Genomic DNA, 23635 nt, shown 5'->3' on the forward strand with positions numbered 1-23635 from the left:
GGACCTAGGGGTTACGGTGGACGAAAAGCTGAATATGAGTCAACAGTGTGCCCTTGTTGCCAAGAAGGCTAATGGCATTTTGGGTTGTATAAGTAGGGGCATTTCCAGCAGATCGAGGGATGTGATCATTCCCCTCTACTCAGCACTGGTGAGGCCTCATTTGGAGTACTGTGTCCAGTTTTGGGCCCCACACTACAAGAAGGATGTGGATAAATTGGAGAGAGTCCAGCGGAGGGCAACAAAAATGATTAGGGGGCTGGAACACATGACTTACGAGGAGAGGCTGAGGGAACTGGGATTGTTTAGCCTGCAGAAGAGAAGAATGAGGGGGGATTTGATAGCTGCTTTCAACTACCTGAAAGGGGGTTCCAAAGAGGATGGATCTAGACTGTTCTCAGTGGTAGAAGATGACAGAACAAGGAGTAATGGTCTCAAGTTGCAGAGGGGGAGGTTTAGGTTGGATATTAGGAAAAACTTTTTCACTAGTAGGGTGGTGAAGAACTGGAATGGGTTACCTAGGGAGGTGGTGGAATCTCCTTCCTTAGAGGTTTTTAAGGTCAGGCTTGACAAAGCCCTGGCTGGAATGATTTAGTTGGGTTTGGTCCTGCTTTGAGCAGGGGGTTGGACTAGATGACCTCCTGAGGTCCCTTCCAACCCTGAGATTCTATGATTCTAGTGTGGCCCAGGGCTAATTTACTGCATACATTGAACAGCAAGGAAAAAACATTGTGTGGCTACTCATTCTGTGAGCAGAGTCCATCCTGTGCACTGAATGTGGCGCAGTAGAAAAATTATGTGATCATGTATTTAAATACTGTATCATAATGCATATGCCCAGGCAGGTCAAATGCTTGACTTTGCAACCTGGCTGTTCTTCTGTGTGTACTGTATTCTTATGTGAGAAGGTGCTTTTCCATGTGTACAGACTCCATTTTAAATACGTTTATTACTTCATAATAAAACCGGATCTTGCGTACTGAGACAAACTCCCGGGGCCCAGCCTTTCCAGAACACGTGAACCACAAGGTGTTTTGCTGGGTATCCTGCCACCCCTGGGTCTCAGTGTGTCAGACACTTCAGAAAGGAAATTCCCATAGATGATACTTGGCCCTGAAGTGAAGGCCAAGAGTTCTCAGCAGGAACAGCCGTGTAGTTACTAAAAACAAAACCCAGATGTTGGAAGCCCAGGGTGTTAATCCTGACAGCACCTCAGTCACACTGCCTGGCCTTGCTGGTGATGACAGGACACAACTCTGTCACCCTGAAGAACAAGCCAGACTCTGCCAGGCCTGTCAGCACCTGTGAGGTGCAGGATTGGCTCTTGAGAAAGAACCATTGTGTGGTTAGTAAGGCTGTCAAGCGATTAAAAAAATTAATCACAGTTAAACAATAGTAGAATGCCATTTATTTAAATATTTTTGGATGTTTTCTACATTTTCAAATATATTGATTTCAGTTACAACACAGTACAAAGTTGACAGTGCTCACTTTATATTATTATTTTTGATTAAAAATATTTGCACTGTAAAAAAAAAAAAGAAAATAGTATTTTTCAGTTCACCTAATACAAGTACTGTAGTGCAATGTCTTTATCATGAAAGTACAAATGTAGAATTATGTAGGGGAAAAAACTGCATTCAAAAATAAAACAGTGTAAAACTTTAGAGCCTACAAGTCCATTCAGCCCTACTTCTTGGTCAGCCAATCACTCAGACAAACAAGTTTGGTTACATTTGCAGGAGTTAATGCTGCCCGCTTCTTGTTTACAGTGTCACCTGAAAGTGAGAACAGGCATTCGCATGGCACTTTTGTAGCCAGCGTTGCAAGATATTTATGAGCCAGATGCGCTAAATATTCATATCTCCCTTTGTGCTTCAACCACCATTCCAGAGGACATGTGTCCATGCTGATGACGGGTTGTGCTCGATAACAATCCAAAGTAGTGCCGCCCGATGCATGTTCATTTTCATCATCTGAGTCAGATGCCACCAGCAGACGGTTGATTTTCTTTTTTGATGGTTTGGGTTCTGTAGTTTCCGCATCTCAGTGTTGCTTTTTAAAGACTTCTGAAAGCATGGTGTGAACTTCGTCCCTCTTAGATTTTGGACAGCACTTCAGATTCTTAAATCTTGGGTCGAGTGCTGTAGCTGTCTTTAGAAATCTCACATTGGTACCTTCTTTGCATTTTGTCAGATCTGCAATGAAAGTGTTTTAAAAACGAACAACAGGTGCTGGGTCATCATCAGAGACTACCATAACAGGAAATATATGGCAGGATGCGGGTAAAACAGAGCAGGAGGCATACAATTCTCCTTCAAGGAGTTCAGTCACAAATTTAATTAACACTTTTTTTTTTTTTTTAACAAGCATCATCAGCATGGAGACATGCCCTCTGGAATGGTGGCCAAAGCATGAAGGGGCATACTAATGTTTAGTATATCTGGCAAGTAAATACCTTGCAATGCTGGCTAAAAAAGTGCAATGTGAACTCCTGTTTTCACTTTCAGTTTACATTGTAAATAATTGGGCAGCATTATCTCCTGTAAATGTAAACAAACTTGTTTGTCTTTGCGTTGGCTGAACAAGCAGTAGGACTGAGTGCACTTGTGGGTTCTAAAGCAGGGGTTGGCAAACTACAGCCTGCGGGCCACATCTGGCCTGCCAGCCGATTTTATCCGGCCCTCAAGCTCCACGCTTGGGAGCAGGATCTGGGGCTTGCCCCACTCCCGCGCTCCACCTGGGGAGCGGGGTTGGGGGGTGCTCCACGTGGCTACCAGAAGCAGTGGTATGTCCCCTTTCTGGCTCCTATGCATAGGGGCAGCCAGGGGTCTCTGCATGCTTTGAGTTAATCGTGTGAGTTAACTGTGAATAATCAACAGCCCTAGTGGTTACACAGATCTCTGCACTCTTGCAAATAGCTGTCAGCAAGACAGCACGCAGGGATTCAGGTTGTCTACTGAGAAATAACAATGAGGACATTGTGCACATAAAACGCCTGCCATTCAGGAAGTTGCTTAGATGAGAAATAAACGTACGGTTAAGGATCAGGCCTCCCTGTGCTGTGATTGGCTGAGCCAGTTCCTTTCCTGTATAATGTACATACGTCAATTGAGGTTTACATGAACAGATTTCTCTTACCAGCCACCCAAACAAGCTCATGTTCTGTTAGAGACCTATTGAAAGCATTTCTGCAGAGCTGTTTTTGTAAGCTGAGTAATTATTTTGCATTCTTCAGTGTTGTGAGGGCAAAACGAACAGAGTGGTGAAAAGAGAATGTTTGGCTGTAAAAACTAGCCAAGAGTTTTCAGTCAGAAGTACCTAAAGCTTGGCCTTCCTTGGAACCAGTGCAGAGTTGTCTGCTGCTGCTGCTACTCCTAGAACAAAAGATTAGGTGAACTGTAAACATCTTTAAAAGCACTGGGACTGGGCAAGGTATTTAACCTTAACGAGCACAAGAGTGTGTCAGCTGTAAGTTGGAAGCTAGTGACAAGAAGTATAACATTTTTTCAAATTGTATTCTAACTTCAGTATCCTCACTTCTTGAAAAGAGAAGGCAACAAGCTTCAGATCATGCTGCAAAGGAGGAAGCGATACAAAAACCGAACAATTCTGGGCTACAAGACTTTAGCAGTGGGATGCATCAACATGGCTGAGGTAGATGTTCATCAACACAACTCAAAGCGTTCGGATGGAGTCAGCATATGCCCTTTATCCTCAGTTTAAATCCAAGGCTACCATTCTTTTCTGAGAAAAGTACCTAGATGGCTTTCATGTGTGTGTCACTTTTCAAGTGTACCAAGGTTTATAGGGCAAGAGTGTTAATAGAAATAATATAAAGTAATAAATGCTGTGTATTTTCTATAAAATATAAGCAGGAGAAGCAAGGACTGGCTTATTTCTTTTAGCGTTTTTAAGGTTCGGGCTCAGTTCCAGGTACTTTACCCAAATATGCTATCGTTCCCCTTGACTTTAAAACACACTTTGGCACGAGAGTTTAAGGACTTCTAATAAATATTCTGAAAAAATAATGCACCAGAACAGTCAACCAAAGATGCAGTAAATTTAATTCAGTTGAGCTAACATATGTCTGTTTCTTGAATTCTTGAACATAAATAGCACATTTTAACTTACTCTATCCAAATACATTAAGGTTGCAAAGTTAAGCATTTCAAAGGGCTGGTCTACACTTACCTTGCAGTCCGACGCGGGGAGTTCGACTTCTCGGAGTTCGAACTATCGCGTCTGATCTAGACGCGATAGTTCGAACTCCGGAAGCGCTAGGTCGAACTCCGGTACTCCACCGCGTCAGGAGGAGTTGCCGGAGTCGACCTGCGAGCCGCGGACTTCGCTTCCCCGCCGTCTGGACGGGTAAGTTTTCGAACTAGGGTAGTTCGAATTCAGCTACGTTATTCATGTAGCTGAATTCGCGTACCCTAGTTCGAATTAGGGGGTGTGTGTAGACCAGGGCAAAGTTAGGAAATGCTGAAATCCAAGTAGCCTATGCAATCTTAATTCTGCCTCTTTCTGCCTGTGCGTGGTGATAGTCCACAATGATTGTATAATTTCCACCATTTTCAGGCACTGAAATCTTGAAGCTTACTTTTCATGGTCATTCTTGTTAATACAACTTGATTGCTTGAATATTCATGGAAAGCAGATGACCAAAGCAAGCTGACTTTCAACTTTGAATCAGTAGTTGCGGGAGATGCTTAGGGTATCCCCTGAACTTCAGTTAGCTCCACTCTAATTTTTATTCCCTAATCTGCGCAGCTGTGTACTTGTAAATATTAAAAATATAGTATTAGAAGCATTGTGTAGCAGAAACCTGCCATACTATGCTTAGCATAGAAATCTTCCAGAAAATTTCATTCCATAAATTTAGTTCCATCAGTGGAGAATTTATTGCAAAATGAAATGGTTTAACAGTGCAATCATGCTAGGTTGTTGTGATATTAGATAATTGATTGATTTTATCTACAGATTTATTTTGTGTGAATTGTGCTTTTAAATCAAAATACTTTTTCACTATTGCATTTGAGTTTCAGTTAAATCCTAATTTTTGGCCTTTTTGTTTTTGTCTTGTATCATGTTTGGTTCATTGTCAATAATTGGAAATTAAACTAAAAAATATGAGCAGCATTCAAGCTCACGAGCAAATCTCTTTAAAATGTTAAGCATTCACAGTTGAAATATAATACTTTTTCTTACTGTTCTGTTACTTCTGACAGCAGAGGATATGAAAATGCTAAATATCTGAAGTATTTGCAATGTGTTTCACCGAAAAGAGATTGGAATTTTTTTAAAATTCACTGCTGACAAACTTAATCATCCAGTTTCTGATAAAGCACCCTATAAATAGTACGTCCTGGAATTTTTAGTTTCTTAATTCTTACAAGAGGTTTTTTTTTTTCTTCTCCCTGCTGATGTCAGATGCAAAACTGAACAGATAGGTTAAGGGTAGGAGGGGTAGACTGGTGAGTCACCAGCATAAAGGTGGCCAGTTGAAGCCTTGAGTGGATGAGGTGACCTGGGGTGGGAAGGTGGAGAATAGGAAGGGGCCAGATATAGAGTCCTGAGGCACACTGGTAAAGACCAGGAGGGGAGGTGCTATTGAAAGGGCATTTGGATGGGTGGGAAGAGCACAAGAGGGACAGTCTTGGAAGCCTAGAAGAGAATCTATTGGAGGAAGGTGTGATCATCCTCATCATGTTGAAAGTAGCAAAGAATGAAGAAGCAAATTCCATTTTTTACAGAGCCACAAAGATGTCCCTTTGCCTATGCTTTGACCAGTTTTCATTGTCACATCTAGGTTGCCAGCTGTTTGGGGCAGGGACTTGCTTTTTCAATTTGTTCTATAAAGCACCTAATGTGATTGTCCAGGGAAAGGTCACTGCGGATGGTTTCTTCAGCTGGCTTTAAAGTAGATTTGGAGGTTTTTTGTTTGGGAATTCATGAGTTGGATAACTTAATGATCACTAAAATTAGTACCCAGGCAAGCTAACAGAATCATAATGAAGGTAATGCAATAACATGCTTCAGTATGATCTGATCACATGTCAAACTGAAATCTTCTGTCCCTGCCGCTTCCTTGAGTTGATAGCCAAGTAAATTCTAAAATAGCATTAAATAGTGTCTATAACTGGTTGTTCTTCTAGACTAGAAGTGGGCAAAATATTGCCCGCGGGACCCTCCTGCCCGGCCCCTGAGCTCCTGGCTCGGGAGGCTAGCCAGGAGCTCAGGATCCTCCCCTGCTGTTCCCCCTCCCCTGCAGCCTGAGCTCGCCCCGCCACTGGTGCAATGCTCTGGGCAGCAGGGTTGCGAGCTCCTGAGGCAGTGCTGCTGTAGAGCCCGGCCTGACCCGGTGGTCTGTGCTGTGCCAGCCACCGATGCTCCAGGCAGCGCAGTAAGGGGGCAGGGAGCGGGGGGGGGGGGCGTTTGGATAGAGGGCAGGGGAGTTCAGGGTGGTGGGAAGGGGGGGGGGTATGGATAGGGGTCAGGGCAGTCAGAGGGTGGGGAAACGGGTTGAATGGGGGCAGCCAGGAAGGAGGGAGGATGGATGGGGCGGCGGGTGGCAGTCAGAGTATGGAAAAGGGGTGGTTGGATGGGGCAGAGGTACGGGGGGGCAGTCAGGAAGGAGGGGGGGGTTGGATGGGGTAGGGGTCCGGGAGGGCAGTTGGGGGGGGGTTCCGGGGACAGGGAGCGGTGGGGAGTGGATGGGGCAGGGGTCCCGGGGGGGGGCCGTCAGGGGGCAAGAAGCAGGGGAGGGCCAGGCCCATGCCCCCTACCAGCCCTCCATACAATTTCCAAAACCCAATGTGGCCCTCAGGCCAAAAAGTTTGCCTGCCCCTGTTCTAGACCCAGGCATTTGAGCCTTCTTGCATACCCAGACTAACTCATTAAATAACTTTTCCAATGTTAGTGGATGGGAATCAGGCCCACCATATTTAAATACAAGACTGTTACTTCCCCAATCCCAGGTGATGCAGCACCCGACTGAAGGAGGCCAGGTTCTGAGCCTTTTCAGTAACATCAAGGAAACCACGGCCAAAGTAGCAGAGATCTGGATCTTCTCACTGTCTAGTCAGCCAATAGACCATGAAGACAGCACCATGCAGCCTAGCCAGAAGATCAAGTCCACAGGTAAAAATATGCCCTCTATTGAACTTCAGCCCGTCTATTTCCTTTCCCGTCTCTTCCCCCGACAATCCCTTCCTTTTCCCTGAAAGCCCATCTGGTCGGAAACTGCCTAATTTACATTTTTGTGATATAAATAAAACAGAAAAAGTCTAAACAAGCTGGCCTTGTCTGTGCCACCATCTTGCTCCCTTCCCCATCATATGAAATCCCCTTCCCCATCCCTCCTCTTGGTCTCTTCAGAGGGCATGTGCTTTTAGGCATGGACTGCCTTATGTTTGTAAAGTGCCTGTTGCAGTGGGACCCTGGTTCTGCAGGTTGTGAGGGGTGAAGAGGAACCAAAACAGAGCACTGCAAATAACCATGGAAATCAACTTTGTTCCTCCTCTTCCATATTCTTTGTGAAGTCAAATCCTCTCTGACCTAGGGCTTGTCTACTGAAGATCAAGCTAAACCACAAAAAGGCACTCTCAGTAAAGAATGTGTGTATCCATGTGGGGAGCTAGCCTGGAATAGCTACAGTGGACTAGTCACCATGTAAACAAACCCCATTGCTTCAGAGATCCTGTGCTCCATTGGTTCTTGATAAATTCTCATCTGGCACTAGTTCAGATTTCCTTACCTCTTTACCATGTGTCACAGGGTAGCAGGTCTCTGCAGATAGACTGAGCCCAGCTTCCCTAGACTGCAGCAGGTGAGCCTCATCCAGCTAATTAAAGGGGGCTGGGCTACACCAGGGCCTATAAAGGGCTGCTGGTAGGCAGCTGGGGAGGAGGGACTGAGACAGGCTGAGCTGTGGTCAGTAGAGGTCACACTGGAGTGGAGCCAGCTCCTGTGGTGGGTCCCTGGAGCAAGGGAACCAGGGCTTCCAGGAAGAGAGGGAAGCAGACCTGGACAAGGCAAGGAAGCTGCCAGTAGCTGGAGTGCCAGAGACCCCTGGGAGGAGCGGCCCTGAATCCTGGGGGCCAGGTATTGGCTTAAGGCTGCCTTCTGCTTAACTTTTGTTATAAAAGAATAAACCTCAGCTGAGACTGGGTATGGCAGCACATGTTTGGAGGTGGGGGGTGCAGCAGCAGCCCCCAGTGACACCATGACAATAGCATGTAATTATTTGACTTTTGGGAATGGACTGGGGGAAGGAGGGGAGGGTTTGTAGCTGATGGTATACAATCCTGCACTCTGAAGGCTAGTGTTTAGTGGTAGAATCGCAGGCAAATGGAGTTAATTTCTAGGACAAATCAGTACCAGTTCTTACCAGTGCTATAACTCTACAGTAATATGAAAGAGATTCTCGCAACGTGTGTAAAGAGCAACAGAATTGGGGCCCATGCTATTTGATTCCCTTGTCTGTTGCATCATACACAAGCAGCATCATTAGGGAGCGATAGGAACCCCATTTTGCAGTTGTTTTTCCAAGGTTCCATTTCTGCACACTCAGCATTAAACTAAGAGCTCACTACAACATCTAAACAGAATATAGATTGGTTCCAGCTCCTGGTCTCACTTAATGTCGCTGTTTGGAACATAGGTTGCCATGAGCACTTGGCACATTCAGTATACACTTGTTGTACCAAATACTGTAACATAAAAAATAAAAATCTAAAGAAACTCTCTACAGGGTAGAACCAAAGTACAAATGGGAAGCACAACACCAAAAGTTAAATGAAATAGTATGTGTATGCATCAATAGACCACAAACTGACTCCTCACTGATATGGGAGAGAGAGAGAGGACATTTTCAAGGATACTCCAAGGAAGTAGAGACCTGTTTGGAGCTGGTGATATTTTGAACTGTTGCTTTGTTGTTAGACACTTAGGTAATATGGGGCAGTGTGCATTGAAAATTCCATTAGTAAGTTAGATATAAATGTTTATCTCCTTGTCCTGTTTTTGATTGGTGACTACTGTATCAACTGGCTGTTTAAAAAAAAAAAAAACCAAAAAAAAAACAGGATGAGAAGTTCTTCCATAGATAGCTTTCTCTGCAAGATCTCTGGAGGCTAGATTCCCTTGTTACTCTGGTTTACCTCACGTGACTAAATCTTGCACACTTCTGGAGAGTAAGTTCATGGGTTGTTTAAAAAAAAAAAAAAAAAAAAAGGTGATATCCCTAAGAAGCGACAGGTTTGTAACATGTTACTACTTGTTCTTAATCAGCTATATCTTGCTATGGAGTCACCAGGTTCTAGGGTTGGGCTAGCTCAGTGGCTCTCAACTTTTCCAGATTACTGTACCCCTTTCAGAAGTTGATTTGTCTTGTGAACCCCCAAGTTTCACCTCAAAAAATCAGACATAGAAATACAGAAGTGTCAGAGCACACTATTACTGAAACATTGCTGACTCTCATTTTTACCATATAATCATAAAATAAATCAATTGGAATATAAAGATTGTACTTACATTTCAGTGTATAGTATACAGAGCAGTATAAACAAATAATTATCTATGAAATTTTAGTTTGTACTGACTTTGCTAGTGCTTTTTATGTAGCCTGTTGTAAAACTAGGCAAATATCTAGATAAGTTGATATACCCCGTGGAAGACCTCTGAGTACCCGCAGAGGTACACGTACCCCTGGTTGAGAACCACTGGGCTAGCCAACTCAATCAAATAAGCTACTCTTCCAAAACGCGCTCATGGTAACAGTCTAAGTGACACGAACTTAAATTATCTGAGCACAAATCTGTGATTTTTATGCAGTGTGCATAAAATATCTTGGTTTCCATGCTTGGAAGCCTTCCCTTTACATGACATCTGCTCTCTGTACCTGCACCGTGACAGAATAATGGCTTAATTCTGATTTCAGATAGGAAGTCCATGTTGCAAGATACATGGGCATGCACCACACAGATGCCTAGTTGGAGTCCAGAATAGAGTGAGACAATTTACTTGGTGTATCATTTCACTAAGGAACAGGATCTTTTTTTCCCTAACCATATTTGGTCCTGCATACCAGTTGTGCCTGGTTAGGGGAAAAAATCCTGGGGAAGTGGGTAGCTTGAGTTGCCCCATGGGTAGAGCCTGAGTGATGCCCACTCCATCTTGGACTATATGCCAGCGGTCCCTACTTATTTCCTATTGGGATGGGCATTGCAGACTGGCTCCCTCCAAGGCAAGAGCTCACCTGCATGCCAACCTTCTCTACTTTGTGAGTGAATTTCCTGTCTACTAGCTGAGTATTTAGCATCCTCCCTCTCTCTATGGCAAGTTCTCATCCCACCTGTCTAGTGCAGATAAAAGATACACCCTTAGTCTTCTCCTCAAATGTTCATATTCCTTGATTCTAGGAATGTTAGCCAGTGTGAATTTTTTGAAGTTTGCTCTCCTGAGCAACAAGGCTTCCCCTTCTTTCCAAAGGGAGTCTTATAAGACTTTGTGCCCTTTCCTTACATTACAGATAACTATTCTGAAGAAGAGTATGAGAGCTTCTCTTCTGAGCAGGAAGCCAGTGATGATGCTATCCATGGACAGGTATTGTATGAGAAGCTGCTGTTCAATGCTCTACAAAGGATTTCTTCCCTGGAAGGGTGTAAACTGATAGTAATTGCTCAGCTCTTGCAGCTCCTTTTAACTGAGCCTGCAGTTCTCTGATTGGCTCCCTCTCTGCAGCCTTTCTAGGCAGGTCTGGGGGGGACCCACCTTTGCTGTTCCTTTTCTGGGGCGGGGTGTGGTAGGACCGCAAGGCCTCCAGCAGGGGGCTTCAGAGAACTTGTACACCATGTCACAGGGCCCTACAGCCTAGGATTAAACTTGCCCATGGTCTATAACTTTTAAATCTGTACTGCAGTGGGTAGTTGTATGTGGTGCATAGATTGTTTTTCTCCCCAGTGTTTTCCCCTTCCTTTGAACCCTGTGCAATTTGGACGTTCCTGGCTAGAAAGACAGTCACAACAGAGATCTCTCCAGGCTGCTTCTTAAGCAGCCTCAGCCTCCGATGGGTCCAATTGGGGCAAGAAAGATGATGGAACTCTGCCACACTCGACCTATGTGAATCGCTGGAATGAGATACTGCTCATGATAGATTGTGCAGATGTTCAAAATGGCTCTGGCTCCAATCTTGGCTCTGCATCTTCAGTGTGTGGAAGGTGGAGTGACGGTGTCTCCCGAATGCCACCCATTTGTGTCACCAAAATGAGGGATCGCTCTCTGTAAATGGCCCGGTCTGTGACCTTCCCTTTTCTTTCCTTACATGAGGGATGCAATCATTGTGTTGACTTTTAAATGATGAATTACCAATAGGCCTCCGAGTTATTGTCTTGCTGGCACAATGAGGTACTTGACATCTCCTGTTTTTGGGGCTTTGCACCATTGCAGCTAGAGACTGATGTAAGGGAAAGCTGAGATTTCAGAGAAAAGGATAGTGGCTTCAGCGAGGTGCTGGTATTTATGTTGACGTGTCCGAGCCCTGGTTGCTCAGCAACATGCTGCACTCCTAGGGTTTAGTTCTCTCTGCCTTTCTTTATGCAGGATCAGTACAATCCTTTGCTTGTCTTTACTCAGGGCTAAGTCTCTGTCTCCCCAGTACTTAAAACCCTGCAGGTGAAGACTGAGGGCACGTCTACACTACAAGCTTAACTCAACCTATGTTAGATCCACTTACAGCCCCCTCAGAAGTTACTGCAGTTTTTCATGTCCTTGCTGTCCTTCTGTTGGTGGTGTGCATCCTCATCAGGAGTGCTTCCACTGACTTAAGGGGGCAGTGAGGGGTGGCTGGCCGCCCCCCTCTCCTCCCAGGTTCCCAGCAGGGGGTCAGGAGCCCAGAGCTCGGTTCGGAGTGGGGAGCCTAGGCAGCAGCCAGGCTCTAGCTGGTGCCCCCTGTGACGGGTTAGATCATGGAACCCCCCTTGGGAGCTGCCACCTGATGTGCCAAGACTACTTCTGCCCCTGCTTTCCCTGCCAGCTCGGGACCCCAGCACCCTGTCTTGCTGAGCCAGACACACCCATCTGCTCCAACACAGACCCAGGGTCTGAATTACTTGCCCCAAAGCTGCCGACTTAACTGAAAGCAGCTAACAGAAGTGTTCCTGCCTTTAACACTCAGATGCCCAGTGGGGTCCAAACCCCAAATAAATGTTTTACTCTGTATAAAGCTTATGCAGGGTAAACTCATAAATTGTTCGCCCTCTATAACACTGATTGATAGAGAGATGCACAGCTGTTTGCTCTCCTCCTCCCCCTCCCCCCCAGTATTAATACATACTCTGAGTTAGTTAATAAGTAAAAAGTGATTTTATTAAATACAGAAAGTAGGATTTAAGTGGTTCCAAGTAGTAACAGACACAACAAAGTGAATTACCAAATGAAATAAAATAAAACACGCAAATCTAAGCCTAATACAGTAATACAACTGAGTACAGGTAAAAATCTCACCCTGAGAGATGTTTTAATAAGTCTCTTTTGCAGACTGGATGCCTTCCTAGTCTGGGCACAGTTCTTTCCCTGGTACAGCCCTTGTTCCAGCTCAGGTGGTAGCTAGGGGATTCCTCATGATGGCTCCTCCTGCTTTGTTCTGTTCCACTCATTTATATATCTTTTGCATAAGGCAGGAATCCTTTGTCCTTCTGGGTTCCCACCCCCTCCTTCTCAATGGAAGAGCACCAAGTTAAAGATGGATTCCAGTTCAGGTGACATGATCACATGTCACTGTGAGACTTCATTACCCACTTCCCAGCACACAGGTATACAGGATGACTTACAGCCATCTGCAGTCATTTGTCCTGGTTAATGGGAGTCATCAAGATTCCAAACTACCATTAAGGGCCCACGCTTTGCATAATTACAATAGGCCCTCAGAGTTATATTTCATATTTCTAGTTTCAGATACAAGAGTTGTACATTTATACAAATAGGATGCTCACACTCAGTAGATTATAAGCTTTGTAATGATATCTTACAAGAGACCTTTTTCATGAAGCATATTCCAGTTACATTAGCATTTTTTCATAAAATCATATAGAGTGCAACGTCACACACCCCACCTGCCCTGGGATGACAGTCAGGCACGGGGTTCACAGCATGGAGCCTTCCAGCCTTTGTCAATTTCATGGCTCCAGTGCAGAGCTGTAAAATTGGCAAGAATGACAACCAACAGCTCATGTAAGTTAAGCAATGTCTACACAGAAACTGCATCACCCTAACTACACTGACATAAGCCCCACACCTCTCGTGGAGGTGGAGTTATGTCAGTGTAGTAGGGCACTTAGGGCATGTCTACACTACGAAATTAGTTTGATTTTATAGAAGTCTATCTTTAGCAACTGATTTTATACAGTCCATTGTGTTTGTCCCCAATAAGCGGGGCCAGCTCCAGGCACTAGCGCAGCAAGCAGGTGCTTGGGGCGGCCAACGGAAAGGGACGGCACGTCCGGCTCTTCAGCGGCAATTCGACGGCGGGTCCCTCAGTTCCTCTTGGAGGGAAGGACCTGCCGCCAAAGAATGAAGCGGCAGCAGTAGAGCTGCCGCCGAAGTGCCGCCGATCACGGCTTTTCTTTTTGTTTTGTTTTGCCACTTGGGGCAGCAGAAACACTGGAGCTGGCCCTGCCAATAAGCACGTTATGTCAGTGAAGTGCGTCCTCAATACCGTGGCTAGCATCGACTCACGGAATGGTGCACCTTGGGTAGCTATCTCACAGTTCCCACAGTCCCTGCTGCCCATTGGAATTCTGGGTTAAGCTCCCAATGCCTGATGGGGCAAAAACATTGTCGTGGGTGGTTTTGGGCACATGTGGTCAGTCTTCCCTCCCTCCCTTCTTCCCTCCCAAAAAGCAACAGCAAACAATTGTTTCACGCCTTTTTTCCTCGGTTATCCGTGCAGACGCGCAAACACGGAGCCCGCTCAGCTGCGCACTGCTTTTGTAAGCTTTGTAAATACCTTGCGCAATATCCTGCAGTATGTGCAGAGCCTAGCTAGGAGCCCCAAGCAAAAGGAAGATTGTGAGGAGGACTTGGACATAGACATTCCTGAAAGCACGGGATGTGGCAATGGGATATCATGGCGGCATTGGGTCATGTGGATACAGTGGAATGCCGATTCTGGGCCCAGCAAACAAGCACAGACTGGTGGGACCCCATAGTGTTGCAGGTCTGGGATAATTCCCAGTGGCTGTGAAACTTTCGCATGTGTAAGGCCACTTTCATGGAACTTTTTAGTTGCTTTCCCCTGCCCTGAAGTGCAGGAATACCAAGATGAGAGCTGCCCTGACAGTTGAGAAGCGAGTGGCGATAGCCCTGTGGAAGCTTGCAATGCCTAACTGCTACCGGTCAGTCAGGAATCAATTCGGAGTAGGCAAATCTACCATGGGGGCTGCTGTGATCCAAGTAGCCAAGGTAATCAATAATCTTCTGCTATCAAGGGTAGTGACTCTTGGAAATGTGCAGGTCATAGGAGATGGCTTTGCTTCAATGGGGTTCCCTAACTGTGGTGGGGCGATAGATGGAACGCATATTGCTATCTTGGCACCGGACCACCTTGCCAAACGGTACATAAACCGCAAGGGATACTTCTCAATGATGTAGCAAGCACTGGTGGAACACAAGGGCTGTTTCACTGACATCAACATGAGATGGTCAGGAAAGGTGCCTGACGCTCAGATCTTTCGGAGTTCTGGGCTGTTAGGAAAGCTGCAAGAAGGGGCTTTCTTCCCAGACACGAAAATTACCGTTGGAGATGTTGAAATGCCAATAGTTATCCTTGGGGACCCAGCCTACCACTTGCTCCCATGGCTCATGAAGCCATACACAGGCAGCCTGGACAGCAGTAAGGAGCAGTTCAATTATAGGTGGAGCAAGTGCAGAATGGTGGTAGAATGTGCCTTTGGACGCTTAAAAGGGCGCTGGCGCTGTTTGCTGAGTAGATCAGACCTCAGCAAAAGCAATATTCCCATTGTTGTTGCTGCTTCCTGTGTGCTCCATAATATCTGTGAGAGTAAGGGGGAGACTTTTATAGCAGGGTGGGAGGTTGAGGAAAATCGCCTGGCGGCCAATTTTGAACAGCCAGACACCAGGGCAATTAGAAGAGCACCGAGGCACACTGTGCATCACCAGAGGTGCCTTCTCTGCCTTCAGGGTCCGGGAATAATTCACCCTGGGCGGGTCTTGGCTCCAGGGTGAGGTAAAGGTCCTGGCTGCCGGGGAGAATGGATTCTCTGCTTGCCTGCTGTGCGTTCTCCTCCTTCTCTTCCTCATCCACAAAATCCTCATCCATGTTGCGTGAGGCTGCCGCTTTGCAGGTGTCCACGGACAGTGGTGGGGTAGTGGTAGGGCCCCCCCCTAGAATGGCATGCAGCTGATCATAGAAGTGGCATGTCTGGGGCTCTGATCCAGAACGACTGTTTGCCTCCTTTGTCTTTTGGTAGGCTTGCCTGATCTCCTTAATTTTCACGCGGCACTGCTGTGTCTCCCTGGTGTAGCCTCTGACCACCATGCCCTGTGTGATTTTGGCAAATATATCAGCATTTCTTCTGCTGGATTGGAGTTCTGCCTGCACAGGTTCTTCTCCCCATACAGCAATCAGATCCAGTGTCTCCCGTTTGCTCCATGTTGGAGCTCGTTTGTGATTCTGGGACTGCATGGTCACCTCTTCTGCCGAACTCACCACACTGACCAAACAGGAAATGAAATTCAAAAGTTCCCGGTGCTTTTCCTGTGTACCTGGCTAGTGCATCGGAGTTGAAAGTTCTGTCCAGAGCGGTCACATTGGAGCACTCTGGGATAGCTCCCGCAGGCCAATACCATCAAATTCCACAGTGCTCTGTCTACAGTACCCCAAATTCGACCTAGGAAGGTCAATTTTTAGCGCTACTGCCCTCATCGTGGAGGAGTACAGCAGTCAATTTTAAGAGCCCTTTAGGTCGACAGAATGGGGTTGGTTGTGTAGACGCATTCCTTATAAAATCAACCTAACACGGCTAAATTCGACCTAATCTTGTAGTGTAGACCAGGCCTAACATCAGCGGGAGCATGGCTGTAGTGTAGACACTGACGTAATTAGGTCGACCTAACTGTAGTGTAGACCAGGCCTTAGCCAGTCTCTCCTGTGCACTCGTATAATACTAATCAGTCCCTGGCACATGTTTTGTTGCAGAAATGAAACATTTTGCATAATAATAAAACAGCCCTTGTTTGTTCTTGAGGCAAGTGTAAAATCTGACTCCTCCTTTCTGTGCAGGATTTGGACGATGATGAATATGAGCTGGGCAAGCCAAAGAAACAGCGGAGATCGATAGTAAGAACGACGTCCATAACCAGGGTCGGTGGAAATTAGTTTTACTAACACTGAAGGGGTTTGGCCAGGATGTGCATGCAGCTCAAGAGATTTACAAGCTATTTACACAATGGTCCCAATAGCGAAATCAGAGATAATCACAGTAGGTGGGAAAGTCCAGAACTAAAATCTAGCAAAGTGATCAAAGTACCAATCAAACCACAGCAGATACTGACAGCCTTATCTGAGTGTACCATCTTGTATCACTTGTGTTGCCTGTAAAGTGAGAGGACCCCCATGAAAATCATTTAAGGGTGAAATTGACTTGGTGCAGAGGCTAACTCAAGATCCATGCAGTTGTAAGCCTCCGCATCGGCTTGAAGTGGGGCATAGGCCTTTTGCTGGCCCTCTGCATGAGGGTGAATTCAGCCCAGATGAGCATTTCAAAGTGAAATAATGGAGATGAGGTATGAAATAATCAAGTGGGTTAATGCAAGATGACACGTGTAGTTCAGGCTGTAGGACTCGTCAGATATTATCTGGTAAATGATACACAGTTACATACTGTGTCATAATATATGCACACAGAGACAGTTAAATTTTAGCATAAAACCTTAACTTTCCTTTGAGTGCTGCAACCTTGATGATGGTTTAGTTTTTTTGTTTAAAGTATTTGTGCCACATACAAGATTACAATAACTCTAGCCACTGAGTTATTGCAGCAACCATGGAATAAGCAGGATTTATTTTGGACCTTAGTGTAGGTCTGAAGCACTGTCTACACACTTATCTACCTCCACTAGCACTATTTCTGACATCTGAGAGAGTTCTGAATAGGCCACATTTTTTCAAATAATAGAAATCTGCCACCAAAAGAAGTTTCTTCTTCCCCTAAATGAGGATCACGAAAAATCATCAGATGCTGGTTTACTAGCTCTTAAGGCCTGGATCAGTGGCAGTTTTAGGATCTTTTTAAATGTCTTGTGACAGAATTATTCATCTTGACCAATAAGTAATGCAGCTTTTGTATGATATAAATAATTTGTTTCTAGTCCTGGCATTTAATCAAATATTGGATCTGAAAACTGCAATCCCATAACTGAATAAAAAAATCATAAAAGCTGCATTTTCTAAACTAATATTTCTCTTAACTTTTTTCCACAGGGGAAGAGGCTTGTATGTTAACTAATAAGGCAGCCTGGCCTTAGAGACTGACCGATAATTAAAAAGAATAAAAACTTATGAGAGAACTTCTAAATAGACTTGGTCTAGACTCTTTGGTGCTTGCAGAATATGGGGCAGGGGAGAGAGGGGCGCATCGCGGAAAGCTGAGTTTGAGATGGCCTGCGTAACTCGAGATGAGACAGCCCCTTGACAAAGATGGTTATCCATCCCCAAACTTATGTCAGTGAACAATTTATACCACAATTTGCACCATTCTATCATTATACCCCACACAAGCACATATTTATGAAAACAGTTGCAGCCTGCATTTCACAAACCAGGGTGTAAATTCACTTGTTTGAGGGGAACTGTGTATCTAGTGGCTTTGTTACGGTCATCCTAAAGTCATAACAACTAAAAACTGTACCTAATAGTATCCACACCATGGTGTTTGTAGATAATGCCAAGAACTTAGAGGTGGGGCCCTACAAAATTCACAGCCATGGAAAACCCGTCATGGACCATGAAATCTGGTCTTTTTTGTGCTTTTACCCTGTACTATACAGATTTCACAGGGGAGACCAGTGTTTCTCAAATTGGGGGTCCTGACCCAAAAGGGAGTTGTGGGTGCAGTGTGGTATTGCCACCCTTACTTCTGCGCTGCCTTCAGAACTGGGCAGCCAGAGAGCGCCCAGCTCTGAAGGCAGTGCCCGGCCAATACCATACCATGCTACCCTTACTTTTGCACTGCTGCCTTCACAGCTGGGCGGCTGGAGAGTGGCGGCTGCTGACTGAGGGCCTAGCTCTGAAGGCAGCACCGCAGAAGTAAGGGTAGCAGTACTGCAACTCTTTCTCTCCCCTCCCCCCCCCACTAACCTTGTGACCCTCCCACAACTCCTTTTTTGGTCAGGACCCCTACAATTACCACACTGTGCAATTTCAGATTTAAATAGCTGAAATCATGAAATGCACGATTTCTAAAATCCTAGCCTAGGACTATGAAATTGACCAAAATGAACCGTGAATTTGGTAGGGCCCTACTTATAGGCAAAGATTTTAAAAAATCTCCTGAGGTCATATTTAGGCATGTCTAATTTTTTTCAGAAGGTCGGTAGGAGCTGCTGGGTGCTCAGCACTTCTGTGAATTGGGCCGGTGCTTAAATGTAGAATTAAAATCTCTTGGCTGGACTGTGTATGAACACAGACAGTAGAAGTTGCTGGGAGGGAAATAGCCAGCAAAATGAGGAACTAGCCTTCACTCAGGCTGGGCCCACTGACATTGCTTTCCCCCATTCAGAATAGCTGCCACTCTTACATAGTTCAGCTAGCCCATGCCAGTTCTTTCAGGAGGTCTAGTGAAAACATGTATGGGCCAGAGTTTTGCAAAACTTGTTTTTTAAAGCCAAACATCCCAGGTTTGTTAAACTCTCTGCAAAGGTTAAGATTGGTTTCATCCTGCTGCAGGCCAGGGGCTTATGGGTTTTGGTAGAAATTAGGCAAAACCCAATGCTTTGGGTTGTGTTGTATTTGAGTGAAGCTCTGCATTCAGAGCTCAGGCAACACAGACCCTGGCAAGCCAAAAGGCTTGTCAAAAACCCAAACCCCTCCACCTACCCAAGTCGCTACAACTCCACTGTTAAGGTGAAATACTTTGCCAAGATGAACTGCAGATCCTTGCTATGGAACCTACTTTCCAATCACCCACATGGGGGAGACTGAGACACCTCCATCAACTGTAAGAGTTTGTGTGAAAACTCACTGCTCCCTTGTGGAAAAGGGTTAGTTGTATCTCTGAAGGCAGGTGGAACTTCTGCATTAAGGAGGCAGAAAAACAGCCTCAAGCATTCACTATATTTGTCAGCTTGTGACTAACTGGCAGTCTAAAAAAAGTTGTCTTTCCACTAGATACATAAACACCTGGCTAGCCGAGTGCAATGTTTAATGTATGTTGGGAGCCCACAGAGGTGCAATACGGCTAAACCAGTCAGGGCTGGAACTGAGCTGATGTAAACATGGATAGGATAGCATGTAGCCTGGGGGATTCTGCTTTGCTTGGGGAATGGCACATAGGTAGGAGAAAGGGCAGCAGTGCTCCTTGGTTTGTGGCTCAGCCCCATACATGTTTCTACCTAGGAGCAGTCAGTGTATCCATTTTTAACTGTGATGGTGCACCTGTATATTCCCTCTTGCTGTATTCACGTAAAAGTGTTCTTGACTTACAGCAACAAAACTTCAAGCAGAAAGTGGTGGCGTTGCTGAGAAGGTTTAAAGTATCTGATGAGGTAAGTTAGTTAACACTCAATTATACCTCAGACATGCTCATTCAACTGCTTCATGGGTTCAGCTTATTTTCAGGCTGTTTTTCCTCCCTTCTCTCTCTTGCTTTCTTTTCTTTGTTCTCACATCTGTACTGGGAAGTGTCCTAAGTTTCCCCAGTGACTTTGCCCAGCGTTCTGAAGCTCTGTTTGGACCTCAGTTGGACAGGGCAGGTTCAGCGCTAACTTCAAAAAGCCATCAAGATTTGCTGGGTGCAGTTTTGTCAAAGATTTAAAAGACTCTTGAGCACCCTCTTGCTTGCAGACTGGTTTGCAATCATACGTGACCCTTTCAAAGACTAGTAGTCTAGTGTTCATTGCCCATTAAGTTAGATCACAGTTTATTTTCTTATCTCACGTATTATAAAAGCTTAGCAAAATATGCAGAGGAAACACAACAAAAAAAATCCCCATCCAGCGAAAGATAGAAAAAAGATGACAAAGAGACATACAAAGGAAATTCAAAGAAAATTTTAAAAAAAAGCATCAGATGCAAATGCAGCCCAACAGTTCACACAATTTGGACTGCCCCATCCATATGAAACTCACCAAACACAACCACCATGGTCCCATAGAGGTAGGTAAATGGTCCCACAGGAAAGTAACTAGCCAGATGATTCAACTGAAAGCAACTCATTCCACCTTGGTACTTTGGGAAGAATAAACACAGCTGCTAAGGAAAAAGAAGGCACTTGACCCCACTGGTGCCCCAAGCTGTTGGGTTCTCCATGTCTCATGGCATCAAGTAAACATCCCTATCAAAATTATTGTTTCCTTGATATCCAGTCCTTATGTAATCCTTCCATCTGTAAAGTACTGTTCCGGAGACACACTCTCCAGCCATGTTGACCTCCATACAGAACCTGCTCTCTGTAGGAGGCCACCTGTTTGTGGGAGATGCAATACCTGCAAAATAGACTGTTCTTCCATGGGTGGAATGCCTTAATTTACCCCTCCCCACACCTTTCATTCCTGTTCCTACTAAGGAAAAGCAACTCCACAGGAATAGTATAGGTTTCAGAGTAGCAGCTGTGTTAGTCTGTATCCGCAAAAAGAACAGGTGTACTTGTGGCACCTTAGAGACTAACAAATTTATTTGAGCATGAGCTTTCATGGACTACAGCCCACTTCATCAGATGCATAGATGGAACATACAGTAAGAAAAAAAAATATATATATATATACCAACTCTAAGAGGCTAATGAATTAAGATGAGCTATTATCAGCAGGAGAAAAAAGTATCCTCACACCTTAATCATAGAATATTAGGTTGGAAGGGACCTCAGGAGGTCATCTAGTCCAATCCCCTGCTCAAAGAAGGACCAATCCCCAGACAGATTTTTTGCCCCAGTTCCCCAAATGGCCCCCTCAAGGATTGAACTCATAACCCTGGGTTTAGCAGGCCAATGCTCAAACCACTGAGCTATCCCTCCCCGCCAGTTGACCTTCTTGTCAACTGTCCAAAATGGGCCGTCTTGATTATCACTACAAAAGTTTTTTTTCTCCTGCTGATAATAGCTCATCTTAATTCATTAGCCTCTTAGGGTATGCCTACACTACAAGAGTAGTTCGAATCAACTTAAGTCGAATTTGTAGAATCGACCTTACAAAGTCGAATTTGTGTGTCCACAGTAAGGACTCTAATTCGACTGTGAGTCCACACTAACGGGGCAAGCGTCGACATTGGAAGCGGTGCACTGTGGGAAGCTATCCCACAGTTCCCGCACTCCCCGCTGCCCATTGGAATTCTGGGATTTCCCCCCAATGCATGCTGGGGGGGAAACTGTGTCGAGGGTGGTCTTGGGTAACTGTCAGCATTCCACCGTCACTCCCGCCGGCGGGAAATCAGTTCGCGCACTTTTCCTGTTAGTGACAGCGCGGATGCCACAGCACTCCACTGCGATCATGGAGCCCGCTGCGATCATCGCTGCACTTATGGCCGTTGTCAACTCCTCGCACCTTATCGTACACCTCTTCAACAGTCAGATGCTGAGAAATCGGGCGAGGAGGCTCCGGCAGCGCGGTGAGGACATGAAGTCTCAGAGTGGCACAGACCTCTCAGAAAGCACGGTACGCCGCGCCGTGGAGATCATGGTGGCAATGGGTCATGTTCATGCTATGGGACGGCGATTCTGGGCCCGGGAAACAAGCACGGACTGGTGGGACCGCATAGTGCTGCAGGTCTGGGATGAATCACAGTGGCTGCGAAACTTCAGGATGCATAAGGGCACTTTCCTTGAACTGTGTGACTTGCTGTCCCCTGCCCTGAAGCGCAAGGACACCCACATGCGAGCAGCCCTGAGTGTGCAGAAGCGAGTGGCCATAGCCCTCTGGAAACTTGCCACGCCAGACAGCTACCGATCAGTAGCGAACCACTTTGGCGTGGGCAAATCTACCGTGGGGGTTGCTGTGATGCAAGTAGCCAACGCAATCGTTGAGCTACTGCTCTCGAAGGTAGTGACCCTGGGAAACGTCCAGGTCGTCATAGATGGCTTCGCCGCGATGGGATTCCCAAACTGCGGTGGGGCTATAGATGGGACTCACATCCCTATCCTGGGACCAGCCCACCAGGCCAGCCAGTATATTAACCGAAAGGGCTACTTTTCAATGGTGCTGCAAGCACTGGTAGACCATAGGGGACGCTTTACCAACATCAACGTCGGGTGGCCGGACAAGGTTCATGACGCGCGTGTTTTCAGGAACTCTGCTCTGTTTAGACGCCTGCAGGAAGGTAGTTTCTTCCCGGACCACAAAATAACTGTAGGGGATGTGGAGATGCCTATAGTGATCCTCGGGGACCCAGCCTACCCGCTAATGCCCTGGCTCATGAAGCCCTATACAGGCGCCTTGAACAGCGACAAGGAACTCTTCAACTACCGGCTGAGCAAGTGCAGAATGGTGGTGGAGTGTGCTTTTGGACGTCTCAAGGGGAGATGGAGGAGCTTACTGACTCGCTCGGATCTCAGCGAAACCAATATCCCCATTGTTATTGCTGCTTGCTGTGTGCTCCACAATCTCTGTGAGAGCAAGGGGGAGACCTTTATGGCGGGATGGGAGGTTGAGGCAAATCGCCTGGCTGCTGATTACGCTCAGCCAGACACCCGTGCAATTAGAAGAGCCCAGCGGGAAGCGCTGTGCATCCGGGAGGCTTTGAAAGATAGATTCCTCAGGTTGCAGGGTAACCTGTGACTGTTCAGGTTCTTTACAGAGAAGCTGAACCTGCCTCTCTTTCAGTTACTGTTGACTTTCTTTTGCGGTTACATAGCCCGTTCACCACGTTTCCCCCCTTCCAACACACGTTTAAAAATAAAGTTAATGGAATATTGTTAATTAACAACGTTTTCTTTACTAATGAATTCGCGTTAAAGGGTTGAAACAGGGACGCAGACTGTGGTGGGTAGGGTGTGCAGTGTTGTACAGACCGCTTCTACACTCGAGGAATGACAGGCTCCTGCCCCTAGAGCGGTCTGCACTGCCGGACTGGTTGTTTCAACGAAGCCTGCCATCCCTCCTTTTCGGGACTGTGTGTGTGGGGGCTATGTGGCCTTGTGGCGGGGGAGGACTGGGGGGAGGACGTTTACAGGTGGGTGTGAAGGAAGGGGTGAGGGGTGCAGGCTCTGGGCTGGGGGTGGGGGCGTAGGAAGGGGTGAGGGGTGTGTGGGAATGGGGAGGAGGTGTAGGGGGCTGAGGGCTTGGGGCATTGGAGAGGCTCAGGGCTATGGTGGAAGGGCAGGGTAAGGGCGGCCTGCCTTGCCATTTGTGTATGGCAGGCGCTAGGACCCTGGGGCACCAGACAGCATTTCTGCGGGGAGCCGCTCTA

At 46.1% G+C, this 23635-nt stretch overlaps 1 protein-coding gene across 2 annotated transcripts in view; it reads left to right on the forward strand.

Moving 5' to 3' along the window:
• Positions 1-23635, forward strand: part of PACS2 (phosphofurin acidic cluster sorting protein 2) — a 188019-nt gene that overhangs the window by 64260 nt on the left and 100124 nt on the right. For both annotated transcript variants that reach the window (XM_045027524.1, XM_045027525.1), the window contains exons 4-8: positions 3529-3654; positions 6978-7140; positions 10532-10605; positions 16301-16381; positions 19723-19782. In XM_045027524.1, coding sequence (XP_044883459.1) covers positions 3529-3654; positions 6978-7140; positions 10532-10605; positions 16301-16381; positions 19723-19782 — 504 coding nt within the window. The remainder of the gene's footprint in view (positions 1-3528; positions 3655-6977; positions 7141-10531; positions 10606-16300; positions 16382-19722; positions 19783-23635) is intronic.

Source organism: Mauremys mutica, chromosome 8 (assembly GCF_020497125.1).
Source record: "Mauremys mutica isolate MM-2020 ecotype Southern chromosome 8, ASM2049712v1, whole genome shotgun sequence".
NCBI classification, from domain to species: domain Eukaryota; kingdom Metazoa; phylum Chordata; order Testudines; family Geoemydidae; genus Mauremys; species Mauremys mutica.